A 17,303-nucleotide genomic window follows, 5' to 3' on the forward strand; every position below is an offset into this window, starting at 1 on the left:
CTTGTCCACATCCTCAAAATAAAGAGATGTAACAATTAAAATGTCCTTCTGAGACAGAAATATAAAACAGGACATATTTCTTTTTGCTATTTTGTCTTAGCTTATGTACATGGTATCAGCTGTCACTGCAACATTGTTGCTTTCTGCCAGCTTAACTCTTTTCCCCTTGAGTATATATTCTAACATCCATGTTGTGAGATTTGTCAGTGACTTCTGCATTGTGGCTGGTTGTGTTGCAATTTATCATCACTTCTCTCGGTTCTGCTGACATATCAATATTTTGGCTTGATCAATCGGCCTTATAATCAGTGCATATTTAACTGTGTTTTTTTATTCCTCTACAGTTACTGCACTTAAAGGGATATTTATGCTTTTGTAACTTGACAAACTAAGAGAGGAGTCTCATCTGTTATGTGTAACGGGTACCTTCCATTTGTGGCGTTATTTTAATTAAATGCACCACTGCAAAGAGGACTTTCTCACAAGTCCTGTTCCATCACCGTCTTAATTGGGTCGGCTCCAAAATGCAATGGGTTCTTTTGGCCTACCCCCTCTGCAAAAATGTCTTGTGATTAATTTTGATGAGACAGACACACAGCCGTCCTTGGCGGATGTAATGAAGCAATAACATTTAATTATTAGACAATTGTACAGTGCTGATGTTGGGGTTTTTTCCGCCATCACCCTTGACTTCCACTGTAAAACTGATGTGTAATCATTTTCATGTTCACGTAGAGCTGGGATATTCAACTTTAATAGCAGGTGGGCCACAAAGGAAAATTGCTGACGGTTTGTGGGCCACACAAGATATTTGTCAACCGCTAGCTAAAAATAATAGTATAATTACGGCAAATATATTGCTACAAGGAATAACATTAGCCAGACGTATTATACCTTATCATTCATTTTACTCTGGAATTATAATCAAGTCCAGAAAGCACCCAGTCCATAACAGTAGGACAGAGGTGGACATTAAAGAGAGGTAAAAAAAGAGGCATTTTTAACAGGTCAATATCTAAAAATATAAACAATATGAATAGAGTGAAACAGTGTCCATCAAAATAGTAATCAGGCCTGTTTATAATATCATCAATCGCCACTCAAGTGGAGCTTTATCTAAATTATAGCTCTTCTCTATTCTGTTATCATTTAAATTTTATTCATACTTCATATGAATGTCTTTGCCACACAAAAGTGTTTCTAAGGCTTGCTAGCCTGTAGCTGATTTGAGCATCTGATTGAACTGGAAAGATGAAGTAGTTTCATGAAGTTGCCAAGAACTGTCAGCAACACATTGCATTACAGTCCTCACTGCCAACAATGGCAGACTCCCAGTAATCCACTGTTATTATTAGAACTAATTAAAGTAAAACCTAATTTCCGTTTAAATTTGTTTTACAGAGGCATCGTGACTACTGATTTTATAGTGATAGTTCCAATGAGTGAGTTAAACTGACATGATACAGATGGTCTAGTTAAATTGGTTTGGTATAACAGGCATTGCTATTTAAAAAGCTATGCCCTGGTAGCTAGTTTAAAACTAAGTTGTTGTCCAGCTTCAGAGAAAATTTCTTTCATGTGCCACCTGGTGGCTTTTTGCAATAAAACTAAGAGCAATGGAAGGGTGTGTCTCTACACAAGCTAATGTAATTGTACCGTGTGATATTAATTTTAAAAGTTATTGTGTGAAATATGCATAGTGGTATGTTTTTGTGTCCCCAAACTGACTCTCAAGTTTTGAAATACTGCTTTGTGTTTTCATTTTCAAGGATCTGCATGGAGTCATAATCATATTTGATTAAGGAGGGACCGAGAGCTAATTTGATTATTTAGAGGAATATGTGTCTGGTAATAAACATTTATTATGATGAAAAAGTTTACTTTAATAAGCGAGAAAAGCCCAGAGGACATGCAAGCTTAATTGTTAGATGTTAAATTGCATTGTTGCGATGTTGCCAAGATAATGGGCAAGGAAAGGCCCTCAAGTCAAGGCAATTAACCAAACAGTGGTTTGATTGTTGTTAAATTGATTAGAAAATGTTTAAGTACTCCATTTGTAAATTAGCTATTGTTTCACGCAGTTTTAGACTGGTAGGAATGCTGGGCTTAATGACACATACACTCTGAGGTACAAATGGGAAAAGTTGTTGCTTAGGTCAAATTCTTAGCTCCACAGATGCTGTAAGAAGGGATGCAGATGTAGTGACAGCAACACGGATACCTGTTAGTCCCAGACAGAACAGTGTGCAGTAATATGCATTAACAATACGATGTTTTGTATCATCATTAGACAGGTCATGGAGCCTATGCAAATGGAGTGAGTGAATCTCTGCTTCCAATGGCTCAATGGTCTTATGTCACAACTGTTAATCAGTGCTTTCTGTCAAAACTACAGAGAGATATGTCAGTTTGAGTGTCTGCTCAGTGTTGTCCCTAGCGTCAACTGATAAAGAAGCACAGAGGGTGGCACAGGTTGGAGCCAATCTGTTTGCTTGCCCCGGCATTAGTAGTTTCCTGATTAGAACAGTGGAGAAATCCGCGGCTGGAGGCAGGCTTTATGGCCATCACCACCCCACATCGCCAGTACTCATTAGTACTTCATAGCCTAGTGCCACAGCATATGGCAGTGTTGCTACGGCTTCCCATTTGAGGTGTGCTTCAAATGGCTGTCCCTCACTGAGCCACAAGCCTTTGGCAGGAGCCAGTCCCATTGTCTCTGAGATGAAGACAGACATGTGTAATAAAAAAGAGAAGATGGGTTTAAAAATGTTTTTATTTGACACTTTGTGAGGATGCTAATATCAGGGTTGTAAACAAACACAAATAATTGAAAAGTTGGGGTTTTAGTGGAATAATTTAAGTTTTTAGTTGGCCACTGTCACTTCAAGACATGCTCTTTACAACAGAAATGCCAAAATACATCCTTTTGGTGTTCAATTGTGCCAGGCTGTACAGTACGTACTGTAACATAATAATACAATACTACATGTGTGGGGGTATGTCTGTGGGATTAAAGGTGCTTTACATTACATCTCGTTTTATGTAAATGATGTGTATGTGTCTATAAATGTGTGTGTGTGTGTGTGCTTGAGCTCTTCACTCTTGAACACACATTTAATGATTGCATACATTAAAACCTTCTTACCAGGAACATCAAGTATTTTCACATCTCCACATGTACAGTATCTGAAATGTGCTCATATCCTCATTGGGGAAAAAGAGAGACATAATGGTAGGTGATGTCCTAAGGCATTGAGCATATATAATTAATGTATACAAGTGTATTTGTTAGTGGGAAAAACTGAAGTGAAAGATGAATATGACAGTAACCAGATACTGTACATGTGAGTGCGTTGAGATGGGATACATACTGTGCACTTTTTGGGTGTTGTCATTTTCTGTTGGGTCGTTCTGTTCACACTCTGCCCTCCCTCCAACAGAATATACATATAAAAACATTGGCTGATGATATGGTAAGGTGCTCAGTTTAATTTTCGTGTGACTAGTTTTGCTCAACATCATCTCATCTCTTTGTCACTGGCTGCATGAGACTCTTGACTGGAATATGCAGATGGATCAGATGTGCCAGCAGGAAGTGAATTGAGTAAAACATTTGAAACAAAACACAAACAAAAAATAACATCTAGTGCTTACTACACAGTGTGATCTTTTTGTCCCTATATAGAAAAAGCTTAAGCTTTAATTGGTCTCACTTGGTGCGGTAACCCACAATGCTGCATGAATAAAACATGTTTTTTTTCATGGTGCTGTAATTCACCATTGCTTAAGTGTGTAAGTTAGCTCATAGCAGCTCATAAATCAGTTAGTATGCAGTGATCTGTGGAACGCGATATGATGATCTGCCTGAGCCTTTTAAATACCCTCAGTGAACAAAAAGCTCGACTTTGAAGCTTAAACAGTATTGCATTCTTTTTAGGATATAAAATGATATGTCAACAGTTGAGTCTATCGGCAATTATGTGTTTTGTTTTACCTTATGTTTGATCCATCCAGCTATATTTCAACAAACTGGCAATAATGACATCATGTATGTCATCATCATCGTCATACATTTGTCTTTCTGTCTCATTTCTTTGTGTTCATTCATTCATTAATTCAGCATGCCCTCTTTATCCAATTCCACTAAATATGACTAACATTTTCTGGTTGCATGAGGTTTATGAGCTTTTTTGCTTACATCCAAAAATTTAACTGCATCATCTCACAATATGTGTCAACTGAACACGGGGAAACTTGATTGTTTCTGCTGACGTCACAACAGCGAATTTAAGTTGTTCATGACATAAGCACAAAACAGGTAAACTATGGTTATATTGGTAAGTGAAGTCATGATTAGTTGTTTGCCAAATACAATTGTTCTTCTGATTTTTAAATGGTCACAAATAATGCTTTTAGATTTTAATGTATATTCAACAAAAGGATTTTAAAGGTACTATATATTTTTTTATGGGCGAAACATGCAGTAGTTTTTATCAGTCCAATCTGCACCTCATGTTTTAGTGATGCTGTGTTTTGTGGGGCCCAAAGGTACAGTGTGAAATAGCGTAACTATCATTGGATGGGTTGGATTGGTGTAGGATTTAATAGGCAAAATCTCAAGAATGGCTTTCACAATAATTGTAATGGGGAAAGCCATAAAACGCCCTCATATCGTCAAATTTGAATGAATATTTATCGTACGAGCACAAACAGATGATACTATCTTTACAGTACAATCATGAGTACTGCAGCCGCGTACTCCTACCTATGTTCTCTTTTTTAGATCTTGTTTCTATGGAGGAACTACACTTAGGCTTAGGACGATGCTTGGACTGTCATCTAGTGGTTAGTCTTGGCTTTTATTCCTCACCCGGGGTGGTCAGTTATCCCATGTTGGGTGTGATTAGCTGTGCAGTGGCCTTGAACCATTCAGTCCACAGAGGCAGTGCTTTTCATCCGTATAAAATTAAGATTCAAGTTAAATAACATGAAGTTGTTCTGCCTGAAAAACATTCTGAACAACCCTTGTGGACTTCTATTTATAGTTGAAAACCAGCAGTAACAAGAAGCAGTCATCCTTGTACTTGATGTTGTCTAAACAGGGATTTCAGCAGTTCTAAATCTTATACACTCTGTTTCTTTTCAGCGTGATCGTATCACCAGTTTCAGGAAAGCCGGGATGAAGAAGGAGAAGCCGTTCATCCAGCACCCAACAGATCCCTTCTCTGCCCAGGCTGAACTTCCTGTTCCTCAGCCACTCTTTGACGACCGCTCCATGAATCTCTCCGAAAAGGAGATCATTGACCTCTTTGAGAAGATGATGGTGAGCGTTGTGTTTATTATGTGTTGTTTACTTTACACAGCACACAACAACAGTTTTATTACAGCTGCCACAGAATAATAAATAATGACTATCCAATTATGAAATCTTAAATTGACTCATAAATCTGTGCAAAAAAGGCACACAGGGCTGCTTTTGTAGATTTTGTTCAAGGATGTTAAAGTTTGAAAAGTTTTGAAATATCAGCGTGGGATATAATTGCAGGTCTCAGTGTGTCCTTGTTTTAGTGCTGATGATATTTTTGTTTGCGATCAAAGGCACGTAAAACATTTGACGATTTTGAAATGACTGCCTTTCAAAACTCTCCCGGTTTTATGCCGTGTGTTAAAATGATTGTGTCACAATATAAACTATCTTGATTAAATTCCATTGAGGCATAGTTTGCAGATTTCCAGGGTAAACTGATAAGTTACGTTTTGCCAATATTCATCACAGCACCTGTGCCATTTGATATTGGCTGCATGTACTCTGTGTTGAGAGGAGGAGCAGACGATTCAGCTGAAAGCGTGTGTGTGTGTGTGTGTGTGTGTTTGTGTACAAGTATGAGAGAGAGGTAGAGAGGGCTGTGCAGGCAGGGAGATGAATGCATGAAACGGTGTGTTGTGTTTTTAACCGTGCTGGGAAAAATAAGACAATTTGTGTGGCTGACATTGCCACAAATCCGCTTATTTCCACACACCTGCTCAGCTCACTTGAAGATACATCAAGTGGTATCGGTTGCAGCAGTAGTGGAGTCGTTTTACAAATGAAAATTAGAGAACATGAAGCATTGTTCCATTTTAGTATTAAAATGTTAATGATGTCTTGGATATAAGGATGTCTGGCCCATAGTTTATTTGCAGTCATTGTCCCTTCTTAGGCTTAATGAGGGAGTAGTACATGTTAACATTTGCACTTTGCAAACAAAGCTAGTTATTGTAACAGCTGAACCTGCTTCTAGTCAAGCTGTCATCACATGTTGTTTACAACTTTAAGGGAAAAATATAACAGTGTTCACACATTTTAGAATGTGGTCAGAGGAATTAGCTAGGAGTTCAAACCTTTTGTGGATGTATTTCAAGCCTAAAAACAATACTAACACAATAAGTCACAATGGGCTTTTAAAATATTGATTTTACACGTGCACACAAAGAAGGGGCGCTCCAGCAATATCAGCTGAAGTGGTAATGATGCAGAATGGGGAAAAACAGCAAGGAGACTGAACATTTTGTTAATCTATTATTGACTTTGGTATCAGTAACACTGAGGCTCGGTAATGTTAAATACCATTATTGAGCCACGTCGGCGGATGGACGACAGGCAAACGTTTCCCGGCCTGTGTAGTTATGGGGAAAAACATAATGCATTCGTTTGTTCAGGTTTTGTGATGTGAGGGCTGGAACTCAATAACCCTTAGGCAACTTGTCAGAAAAACACCAAACTTTGAAATTCACTTCACACTCATCTGTAGGGTCAAAGAAGCTCTGTCACACTTGTGATTTTCTCCATTGAAATGTATTTTTTGCCTTATGTACTGCAGGATTGAAATCTAACAAAAAGCTTTCAGCCCATCTCTTTGAAGTGTGGAGCTGAATTACTTTGGCTTCATTGCATAGGTTGTGTGTGTACTATTGTGTTTAATGTGTGAGTGTGTGTGTGTGTGTGTGCGCGCGTTATAGTGCCTGCCTTTCCTTTCTTCTCCTACAATAGTCTTTATTGCCATGGCCAGAGAAATGCGACCAGTGCTCGTGGTTTTCATCAGGCTACTGCTTAGTGTTTTCTTGCCTGGGTGCTCATCCCTGTCACTCAGTTCACCTCTCAATTACTGTGTTTGTGCTCACAGTGGCGTGACATTAAACCTAGGATTCAACTTGCTCAGTGACAGACGACATAGAAAGCGACTCGTGGTGTGAAATTTCACCGCCTGTGATACTTTGGGTTGGAAAGTATAATTACAGTAATGAAATAAGAAAGAAAAAAAAGGTTATTTACTTCTGTTTTTTTCACCTTTTAAGACAGCACTGTTTCGATCGTAAACTACACCGTGCTAGACTATACAACTTTTCTGCTTTGAGGTGAATAAAAAGAGAAATGGCAGTTGTGGTTTCCTTTGATGTCTGCAGTTACTCTTCAGCATTTGTCTTTGTAATCTCTTTATGTCGCACACATTTTTACTTTCTTTTGTCTTTACACCAATTCTGTTATTGATTATTTTTATGGCACTACATGGTACAGCCTTAGATGTCTTGCTGGCTTCAAATGGAGGGATGACCCATGCCACATTAGTGAGACCCCCCACTATGCATTAATGACTTGGAGAAAGTGAAAATGTTTTTTCTCTCTCCTGAAAGTGGTGTACACATGGCACTGTGTATCTCAAAGCCCATAGCCTATTACCGAAAGGTCATCAAAGGGTTTTGTGAAAACACAGAAAGAAGAACTCAGTTGGTGGGGGGGAAGAGCAAATGAACAGCTTCATGAAATTTTTGCTGCAAACATTGAGAGCAGAAGTAGATCCATAAAATTACTGGGAGAGTTAAATTGAATAAAAAAAATCATTTACTTTCACACACTTCATTTAGTGTGCAGTGTGTTTTTTTTTTTTTCGCGCGTCGCGTTAGGATTTTCTCAGACGTGCACAGCTGGAAGTCGGAGCTGCTCATCAAATTGCGCTGCAATAAATTTGCTGATGTCCAGTATTTGCATCTCACTAAGGAGGCAGCTGTGTTTTAGTAGCAGACTCAAATCCAAGAGGCTCATTACGGCGGCACACACAATAACACGGACTCATTTCATCAGCGTTCAGCGTGTCAGTTTGCACTACATCTTGATAGACTCTTAGTTCAACAAAGGGTGAAAAGTGGTCATTATAAAAAAAAAAGAAGCAGTGGCAGGATATTTGTTGAAGTTGGATAAATGGAATTTATCTTCCCGCTGTGAGTCGGTGTCATTGCGTGCGGCATATTGTCAGTCAAGACATTATCACCCGCATGATGGTTGTACTTGTCCATCAACGTGAGAACCACCCAGACCATGACGTCCTTATCAGGACTGATTTGATACCAGTGCCGCGTTGTTTTTTTCCCCCTATTGTCAAGAGTAAGTGTATAGACTTGGGGTGCTTGTAGAGATAGAGCACCGGTGCTAGAAGAATGTCACATTGCAGTGCCGCCGTAGCTATTTTGAGGTTTTATGTGCCTCTATATACGCCCATGTCACTCCTGCTAATAAGCTCCTCTGTGATCTCTCGGCAGTTACACCTTACCCCAGGACATTAAAACCAGCACACAGGAGAGTTAGTGTGTGTGCCCTGACACATTCATGGATCAGGCTCGTGGGTGAAATAATCGATTTGTCGCAGTTGAAGCGAAAACATTTTTATACGTCTTCTATTTTTCTTGGATCCTTTTGGCCCCACGGTTACAACGTTTTGTATTTATTTAACCTTCAGGCCTGTTTGATGGTAGCCATTAATTGCTCTTTTCTTGTGGTTTGAGGCCTATGCTGCTCTGGATGGGGCTGTATTTGCATGTCTTGCTGCAGGAGTTTCTGCCCATGTTATATAATATTATTGTTCTATTTTTTATGTACAGTTTGAATTAAGCGTGAATTGTTGCACTTTTCTTACACTGTCCAGAAAATATGGGTGAATAGTACAATAAATAGATATTTTAGGGTGGCTGGTTTTTCTGTATTTCTACATACATTTGCCGTACAGCAGTCCACAGGGATAGACAATGTTCCTCGAAGTCATGGTTCTGACGCTTCAATTTCGCAGAGTAAAACTATTTCTGGCAAAGGAAATCAAGAACATGTCTCTTGCAAATTCGACTATCCTTGATACAAACTTGGATCTCATCATTTCAGTTATTCCAGCAGCAGCAGCGCAGTTGACGATATCCTGGGAGTCTCTTTTATGAACCCCACGAGTGTATATTTAATAAAAGAGCATTAATCATTTTGGAGACTAACATGGAGGCCTTATTCCTCTCGTTTGCCCCCCTGGCGAGTGTCCCGTAGGCTCGCTACTCGTACCCATCTACACCATACTCACCCTGACACATTTTGCCTCGTTTATTGAATGCCAATTAAGCAGATAAATTAGCAAAGTTCAAAGATTAATTAAAAAACCTGCCAGTTTCCTCGGGTAAAAAACCAAAAAGTTTCCATCTCATTTTTTTCTTTGCCATTCTGCAAAAAAAAGATGTTAATAATTTTTTCAGCTCTGAGGGCATTTACTAGAGGAAATATAAGAATTTAGGTCACGGTGCCCTGGATGGGATTCCTGCCCATGCTTTACCGACTAATGAAGCAGAATCAGTTTGAATTGGATTACTTGTGGTGAAATATTCAAATCATTACATAAGACGGTGTTCTTACTAAGGAGTGACACACTTAATTTACAATTTCACATTTAGTTTGTCAGTGAGTCACTGCCCAAATCAGATCACCCGAATCAGAGGACGCCGGATTTATTTTCCTGCCAGCAGAGGGCAGCATGACTCCACATCTGCCGGTTCACCATTCTTAACCCTGAGGAAGATGTTTTTTTTTTCCTGTTCATTCGAGCCATCTCTTTGTGAGAGAGTGCTTCTGATAAACATCCCCCTCCATTCTAATCATCATGTCATTCCCTAGCTTTTAGTGCTCTGTCCGGCCTTCGCTCCATCTCCTGATGTCTCTCACATGAAAGACGTCTTTTGTGATGCAGAATTAAAGTAGCACAAAGATAATACTCCCAATAACACGCAGATACTGCCTATTCAGCCTTTCTGATGTGATTGCATGCCCTCAATAGAGGCAGTGTTGTTTGATTCTGTTCTCTTGTTCTGAGTTGGGGTGCACAGTTTATATTGCTGTAGCCGTGCTGCTTTCATTTCAAGGACTAATTATTACTGTCATTATTTCCTGTTGCTCTACCTTGTGACTTCGAGAAAGAGACATGGTTGCAAAATAAATTAGTACCACTGTGGAAGGACATGATCTGATTTAAACAAAAATCTGAGATATTTCTTCGGCTCGTGAAACTATTGTGCTGTATTAGATTACTTATCTTTTGTCCCTGGCATAACAAGTATTTGCTGAGGAAGTGTTGAAGTTTAACACCTGTTTCCCCACTTTCTGATGCTCAGTGGTTGTGTAACTGTGTAATAAAGAACACCTTTTAATACACAGAAAATAATCTACTAAAAATAATAACTTACATCCCAATTTCGCCTGTCACTGTTTATTAAATTTCTCACTATATATATATATGTGTGTGTGTGTGTTTGTGTGTGTAGGAGGACATGAACCTGAACGAGGACCGCAAAGCCCCTCTGCGTGGAAAAGACTTGAGCACCAAACGCGAGATGGTCGTCCGGTACATCTCAGCCACTGCCAAATCTGTAAGTGAGAGACTTAAGAGCTGTATCATTATAAAATCAAGTGCAGTGTATAATTGTAGTGGATCGATTGAAGTGTTATGACAATCCACTTGACGTGGAGTTTTAACTTGATCCTCTGCTTTATGGCTTGCTGTGTCATCCTCACTTGTGCACCCTTTATTTCTGCCATCGCCTCACTCCTCACTTTTCATGCTTGGGTCACATTTCTTTGATTGCAGTTTGGATTTACTCTCCTCATTGTTTCCCCCCCCCCGTTGTGCCACAATCAAAGGGCTATAAATTGTAGTTATTTACTCACCCCGATTCTAGGCTCTGGTCAGCAGCTTGCCCGGTCGTGTTTGTGCATGAAATGTTTTTGGTTGTCCAGTTGGGTGCATGCATGAGTTCTTTTGCTCGGTGGTGGAGGCAGTGCCATGTTCCATTGTTTGGGTTTATCAACAGTAAGGAGCACAAACACCTCAATACAGAGGCAGTTTCCAGCATGAGCCTACAACACACAGTTTTATTTTCACTGTCAGTGCTAGTTATCAGAATAACTTTTACGGACGAAATGATTTTATATTTTGACAAATTATCGACGATTCAAATTAGGATTATGTCATCTATTACTTATTCACTTCCCAATCAGACAGCAACAAACCAAACTAAGTTGTGATTGTAATCCCTGATGGACTGTGTATCCTATTCTGAAGTTAAAACCAAGCTTGTGTGGTAGAATGAGCGCAGAAGAAGAAGAAAAAAAAAGTGATATCTGTCCCCACTGTTTCCTGAACCGGGAAGTGCTCTCCTGACATCATCATTTATTACTTTGCTCATTGTTATGGTAATTAACTGGCATTATTGATAATGATGATTATCCGAAATGATTGAATTCCTCACAGGGCCCATTATGCTTTGTGAGCTCCGATATTTTATTCAAATGAATAACATAATCTTTGTCGTCAAAGGGACAGAGGACAAAATGTGATGTGTCTGTCAGCACCCTGCTATCATATTCAGTAGCACTGAAGGAGGGGGGAATGTCAATGGTGATGTACTGTATCAGTGCATACACAGAGTTACACAATACCATCTCAGACTCTATCATATTAGTATTGGGCTGCTATAAAACAAACTACAACAGTTTTAAATAGATTTTACTTTAAGCTCAATATTTTATATCTTATCTACTGTAGTATCTTAGTGTGACTTGGGATTGAATCAATTCTTGACATAAGGAGAATCCTCATAATCTTAAAAGCGTATGTGTAGCCCAAATCAGCAATGTGGACAGTGCGTTGTTTGAAAGTATAGATATCCATGAGAGATTATCTGGGGCTAATGTGTTTATGTGGTTGCTGGTGTGCATGCACTGTGGACTAAAATAGAACATGTTGTGTTTGAAATGGAAAAAAATAGACGTGTCGGTGATGGATTTTGGACTTGTTGTGGGGTGTCTTTTTCTTTTACTGTCGTGCTTTCACTGTTCATATGACTCCATCTTTTTCCACCAAACATTCCTGCAGCATTGTGAGATTGAAGTGTGGGTTATAAACATTTACTCATGTTTAATTGCATCCATGAAATAAAAGTGGGACATACTGTATATGAACGTCACCAGCTCTCCCCCAGCAAAACTTAAATTTCCTCACCTACAGCCGTGTCCCAATATGTCCCATTTTTTTTCTTTTCTTACTTTGTAGGCCTGTGCAGTTTTTGTTGAAAAAACTGCAGTTTTTTTTTTGTTGAAAAAACTGCACAGCAAAAAAAAATGTAATGTATTTTGTGACATAAAGGCTATACAGTATAGTAGTAAGTATCTGTTGGAAAATGCTTGACTTCCAAATAGCTAATATGAGAGACGCATGATTATTACTTTGTATATTCTAGCAAAAATATATCAACTTTGACTTTCAAATGAAAGTCAAAGCTTTTTTATCCCCATTTCCTGTGAATTGCCATCTCTCAGCTGGCCTATCACCAGGGAAAGATTGAGAACAGGCCCATAATCTACCAAGGTGCATCAGCAGGAGTCTAGCAAATTACCCCCCCAACACAAAATGGATATCTGTTCAAGGGAAAATACTACATTGACCCTGTTCATCTGAATATGAGCTGTGAATCAACAGTACCCAGTTCTGCTTTTGTGGTGTGTGTCTGTGGATGTCCTTGACCATCAGCTTTGCATGGAACATTGCCTTTTTCTCTTTTACCTCATTTCTTGTTTTCTCTTTTTTCTACAAATGTGTGCCAACCTCATCAAAACCGCCTAAATTCCTTTTACACTAATGCACTTACTTAACTCCCAGAGACCTACTTTGTCTACTGACAGTCAATGTTTCCTTGCTAAATTTCAAATGTTTCTCTAGCAGGAGGGAGGATGATGCTCGCGCCATGTAGAGGGGCGTCTGTTCTTATTTTCATTTAAATTTAGTTTTGTTTGATGTTACCATCAATGTGCCACCTTGTTCTCTTAATGGGGTCTGGCCTTGGCTCAGATCATCCAGTCCTTTTATTATTAAACTAATGAGTGTTTATCAGTGCAGACCAATAAATCGTGTTTTCATCATCTTTGCAATAAAAATGTGAAATAAGCACTTTGCCAAAGACTGCCCGAAAATGATAAAATGGGGAAAAAGAAATATTTTAATGTGCCACCAATCCCATCACATCAGGCAGATCACAACGCTCACACAGCTTAAACCAAAGAAAAAAACATATTTAAAATGTCCTCACACACACACGCACAGTGGGCAGGATATCTGCAGCAGTGAAGCCAGTGAGACAACAATGAGGGTGTTATCACACCACCTGTGTTACAAAGTGATATTTTAAACTGCTCCCAGGTACGTTTTACACATCCACACTTGTTAAGCTGATAGTAAATTGTTATGAACAAGCCTAAATGAAAGCTCTCTGCATGTAGACTTCAAGAGTCATTTGCCACATATCTTCAAACGTGTCAGATTGTTGTAACCTTATAGCTACAGGCTCAGCCCCCCCCCCTTTCCTCTTTCGCGGCATCTGCAGGTGATGAATCCACATCAGCAGCAACAGGGAGGGGAACAGAGCAGGAGGTGATAGTGACAGATGTCTCTGCTCTTCATTTAACACTGTAATTTCAGGTCCTGAATATTTTAAAATGTGCCTTTTTAATTTGCCTCCATAGATGGTTACTATACTGTAGTTTAGTGACATTGCTGCTGTAAACACAATTGCTGCTGCTCTAGAAAACAAACGTTATTTATTCTAATCCTGTTCTTAATTTTATTATTTATAAAAAATGATAATGAAAAATGCATCATGAGGCTTTTCCCCCCACATTCACACACAGCCAAGTGGAGCCCTGGATGCACAGAACACCACTTTGCTTATCAGATGAAACCTCTGCTAGCTGTCAGCTAACTTTAGATTAAGTGGTGTCAGGTTTATGGTGACTTGTGAGGCATGTCATCAGACCGCCTATAATTTTTCCAAGGTTTGCCGCATAAGAGATGCTCAAAACAGGTGTCGCAAAATAGTAACACCGTGACACGAGTCAAATTATAATTTGTGCTCTGAGCAGATCTGCGGTTGTTTTTGAGAACAAGGTGCTACATTGTGTTCAAAATACCAACTTCTTGGTGAAAATCCCTGCTGCTTTTGTTTGAGGTCCTCCCTCCTTCTCTAAGAACCCTCAAGATGGTGTCTGTTATTTTAGCTAAACTGCTTTTAGAGAAAAGATTAGAATGTTTTTTATGCACAATTACATGCGTCAACATCTGTGGAAAATGTTCAAGTTCTGGTTTGACATTGCAAGTCATTCCAAGGTGTCTAGCCAGCAGTATTCTTAAAAAAAAGGAAATAATATTCTGCAGTGTTGGCAGATATACACACTGGGTGCAATGACGAATCAGAAAACACAAAACTGCAAAGAACTTTTGTTCTGGCAGCAGCAGCAAAGCATATTTGCAACAGTTAAAACACTTTTTCAGTTCTTTGGAAAAAAACTGATGACTTCAGTAACATTCAGTGATGATTATCTGCTCCTCCTCCTTACTCGACTAAGCAGACTTCCCATTTTCCAAGGTAGATTAGGTGGAGACTTCCACTGTCTCATATGGAGAGCTAAAGCCACGACCACAACACCTGTTCCTTACATATTTTAGATGTAACGTTAGATGTATTTATGACAAAATCTGTTTAAAAATTTAACTTGTGCGCAAAGAACTTACCACAGTAACATGCCGCATTGCCCATACTGGGAAACGTGGATACATGGTATGATTAAAAAGTAGCATGTGCGTGGTCAGGTGATGGTATGTGTTAAACAGGCTTTATGGCTATCATAAACTGCTGGAGAGGGGTTCTCAAGCATCAAATCACCACAGAGCTTGAGATTGACAATAAAAGAAATGGAAAGGCAGATTAGAAAGAGGAGAGCGAAAACAGGAGAGAGAGAGAAAAAAAAGAGGCTGTAAAAGACGAAGAGCACAGTTGTGCTCTGCAACTTTGGGCAGTCAATTGCATTTTCCTCTGAAACATGCAGCGGGGAAAGAGACACTCAGTCACAGATTAGAATACATTTACGCAGCTGACAGACACCCTCCCACTGTGAAACAAGCTCCGTGGTTGCACAAATAAAAACAATCCTGCTCCCCGTCACTGTTGGCAGATAACAAGGTTAAACTCCATGAGTCGTGCTGACGGCATGGGCTCATCGCAGCTCTGCCGCACAAATTTGACACCTGAAGTCCAGTGCTAATGGCAGCTGATTGATTGACTCTCTGTGGCCTTTGTCCACAGTAGCCACCGTTCCAGTTCTGCAATGAATCTCTGAGTCCATATCTGTCACTGAGTCACAAGGACAATCATATTTTACCCTGTTAATTGCTCGATGATTCCTGCATGTTTAAACATGTTGACGCATCACTTCCACAGTTGTTGTTGCCATGTATTGACAGTACCTTTTCCTTATGAACATACTTGTGCAGTTCCTTTTCCTGAATGTTTTAATTGAGCCACATTTCATGTTTCCTGCTTATTTTAGAATAAAAATATTGGGAAATTGCTCTTGACAAACACAGACATTATCTTCTGCGTATGCATAATTACAAGTGTTCCCTTGTTGGCTTTTAAAAAGTTAAGCTGTAGAGTGTATGCTATAATTGTGTGAAGTATGTTTGATGTCACACAAGTTACGCTAATGCCTCAACGTGTAATGGAGAGGACTCTCAGTCTCCAGCCTACTAATAATTGTGCTGTTTGTGTCTTTTTGCACATTAACCTTCTCCGCTGATCGCTGCATGCAGATAACTGGGAGCAAAGTTGCGGTAAGTAGCCCATTATTTATTTGGCATCTGAATCTTGTTCCTTATATGTGTCTTCCCGACTCACACACACACACACATGCACACTCTTCTTGGAACATTGTCAAGAAGCACATTCCGAAGTGAGGATGAGGTCATTTTTATGGCCTGGATTTTTATTTTCGGCCCAGATATTGCTAATGGTTTGTAATTTGGAAAGGCAATAAATTACAAACACAATTTTTAAATGTGAATGTTTGCGCTTTCAAATGAGGGATTCTGAAATTATACGGGTTGGAAATTAACTCGAATGCCTTTTGTTGGTTTTCCGTTTCTTTTGAAATGGATTGCAGTGTAACACACACATTAGCATACCAACAAAGAGAGATAGCTTTTACACAAATACTCATAATCTGCAATGTAATCTGTTTATCAGGACATGCTGCATCTAAATGATTCCAACTGTGCTCATTCTGTCTGAGACTCATCACATACTGAGAATATATATCACTTAATGCTTTTAGCACACACATTTGTCTCTCTCTCACACACACACACAAAATGACAAAAAGACGATACCATACAATGAATTTAGTAAATTGACTGCATCGCTATGGCTATTCCAGTCTTAAGCACCACTCAAAGCACTTTACACTTCAAGTCGCATCCACCCATTCATGTGCACATTCATGAAGTGCTTGTGTATGTGTGGTACTTCTCTCCTCAGGCTTGCCATTGGCACCAATGGCAAGGTCATCGGGTCTAGTTTGTTATTCTTCCACAGGTGCACCCTGCTGTAGATGGCGGGAAAGCTATCTAGTAATTTGTTTTTTGTAACACTTCATTTTGATAGTCCATTGTTAAATCTTTATTAGGTATTTAGTGTTGTGTCAGCAGATCCGGTCACTTGTCAATGTTATCCTATAGGTGAACACAGGATATTAACAGAGATACTACACTTTGACACGAGTAATAATGTCTTGGCCTCAATACTGGTTCCTGGACGGTAGGTTTTCATGCAATTTTCTATAATAAATTCTTACAAAATTACATTGCATTGCCATCTCAACACAACATATTTCAAGTCCCTGGCCCTCTTTACAAATTCAAGTTTTTTTTTCATAATTACACATTTATACATAAATCCATATTTACCATAGTGGGGTACTACATGTCTACATTTCTTCTCTTCTTTTCATTTTCACTCCACTGCAATATTAAGAGGTGCGGAGCCTCTTTTAACAACCATAACAAGAAGAAGAGAAACATGGTTTGAGAATAAAATATTTCCAAGTGCCCACATGTGATCAAAATTGTAAGTATTAGAAA

General features: G+C 39.1%; 1 protein-coding gene across 5 annotated transcripts in view; it reads left to right on the forward strand.

Annotated features, from left to right (window-relative positions):
* diaph2 (diaphanous-related formin 2) overlaps nt 1–17,303 on the forward strand; it is a 344,883-nt gene that overhangs the window by 9,992 nt on the left and 317,588 nt on the right. For 3 of the 5 annotated variants that reach the window (XM_044040248.1, XM_044040249.1, XM_044040252.1), the window contains exons 3-6: nt 3,441–3,473; nt 5,147–5,323; nt 10,603–10,707; nt 15,978–15,998. In XM_044040248.1, coding sequence (XP_043896183.1) covers nt 3,441–3,473; nt 5,147–5,323; nt 10,603–10,707; nt 15,978–15,998 — 336 coding nt within the window. The remainder of the gene's footprint in view (nt 1–3,440; nt 3,474–5,146; nt 5,324–10,602; nt 10,708–15,977; nt 15,999–17,303) is intronic. The other 2 variants (XM_044040250.1, XM_044040251.1) reach the window with 2 other exon arrangements.

The sequence above is a fragment of the Solea senegalensis genome, linkage group LG12 (genome assembly GCF_019176455.1).
Source record: "Solea senegalensis isolate Sse05_10M linkage group LG12, IFAPA_SoseM_1, whole genome shotgun sequence".
NCBI lineage: Eukaryota > Metazoa > Chordata > Actinopteri > Pleuronectiformes > Soleidae > Solea > Solea senegalensis.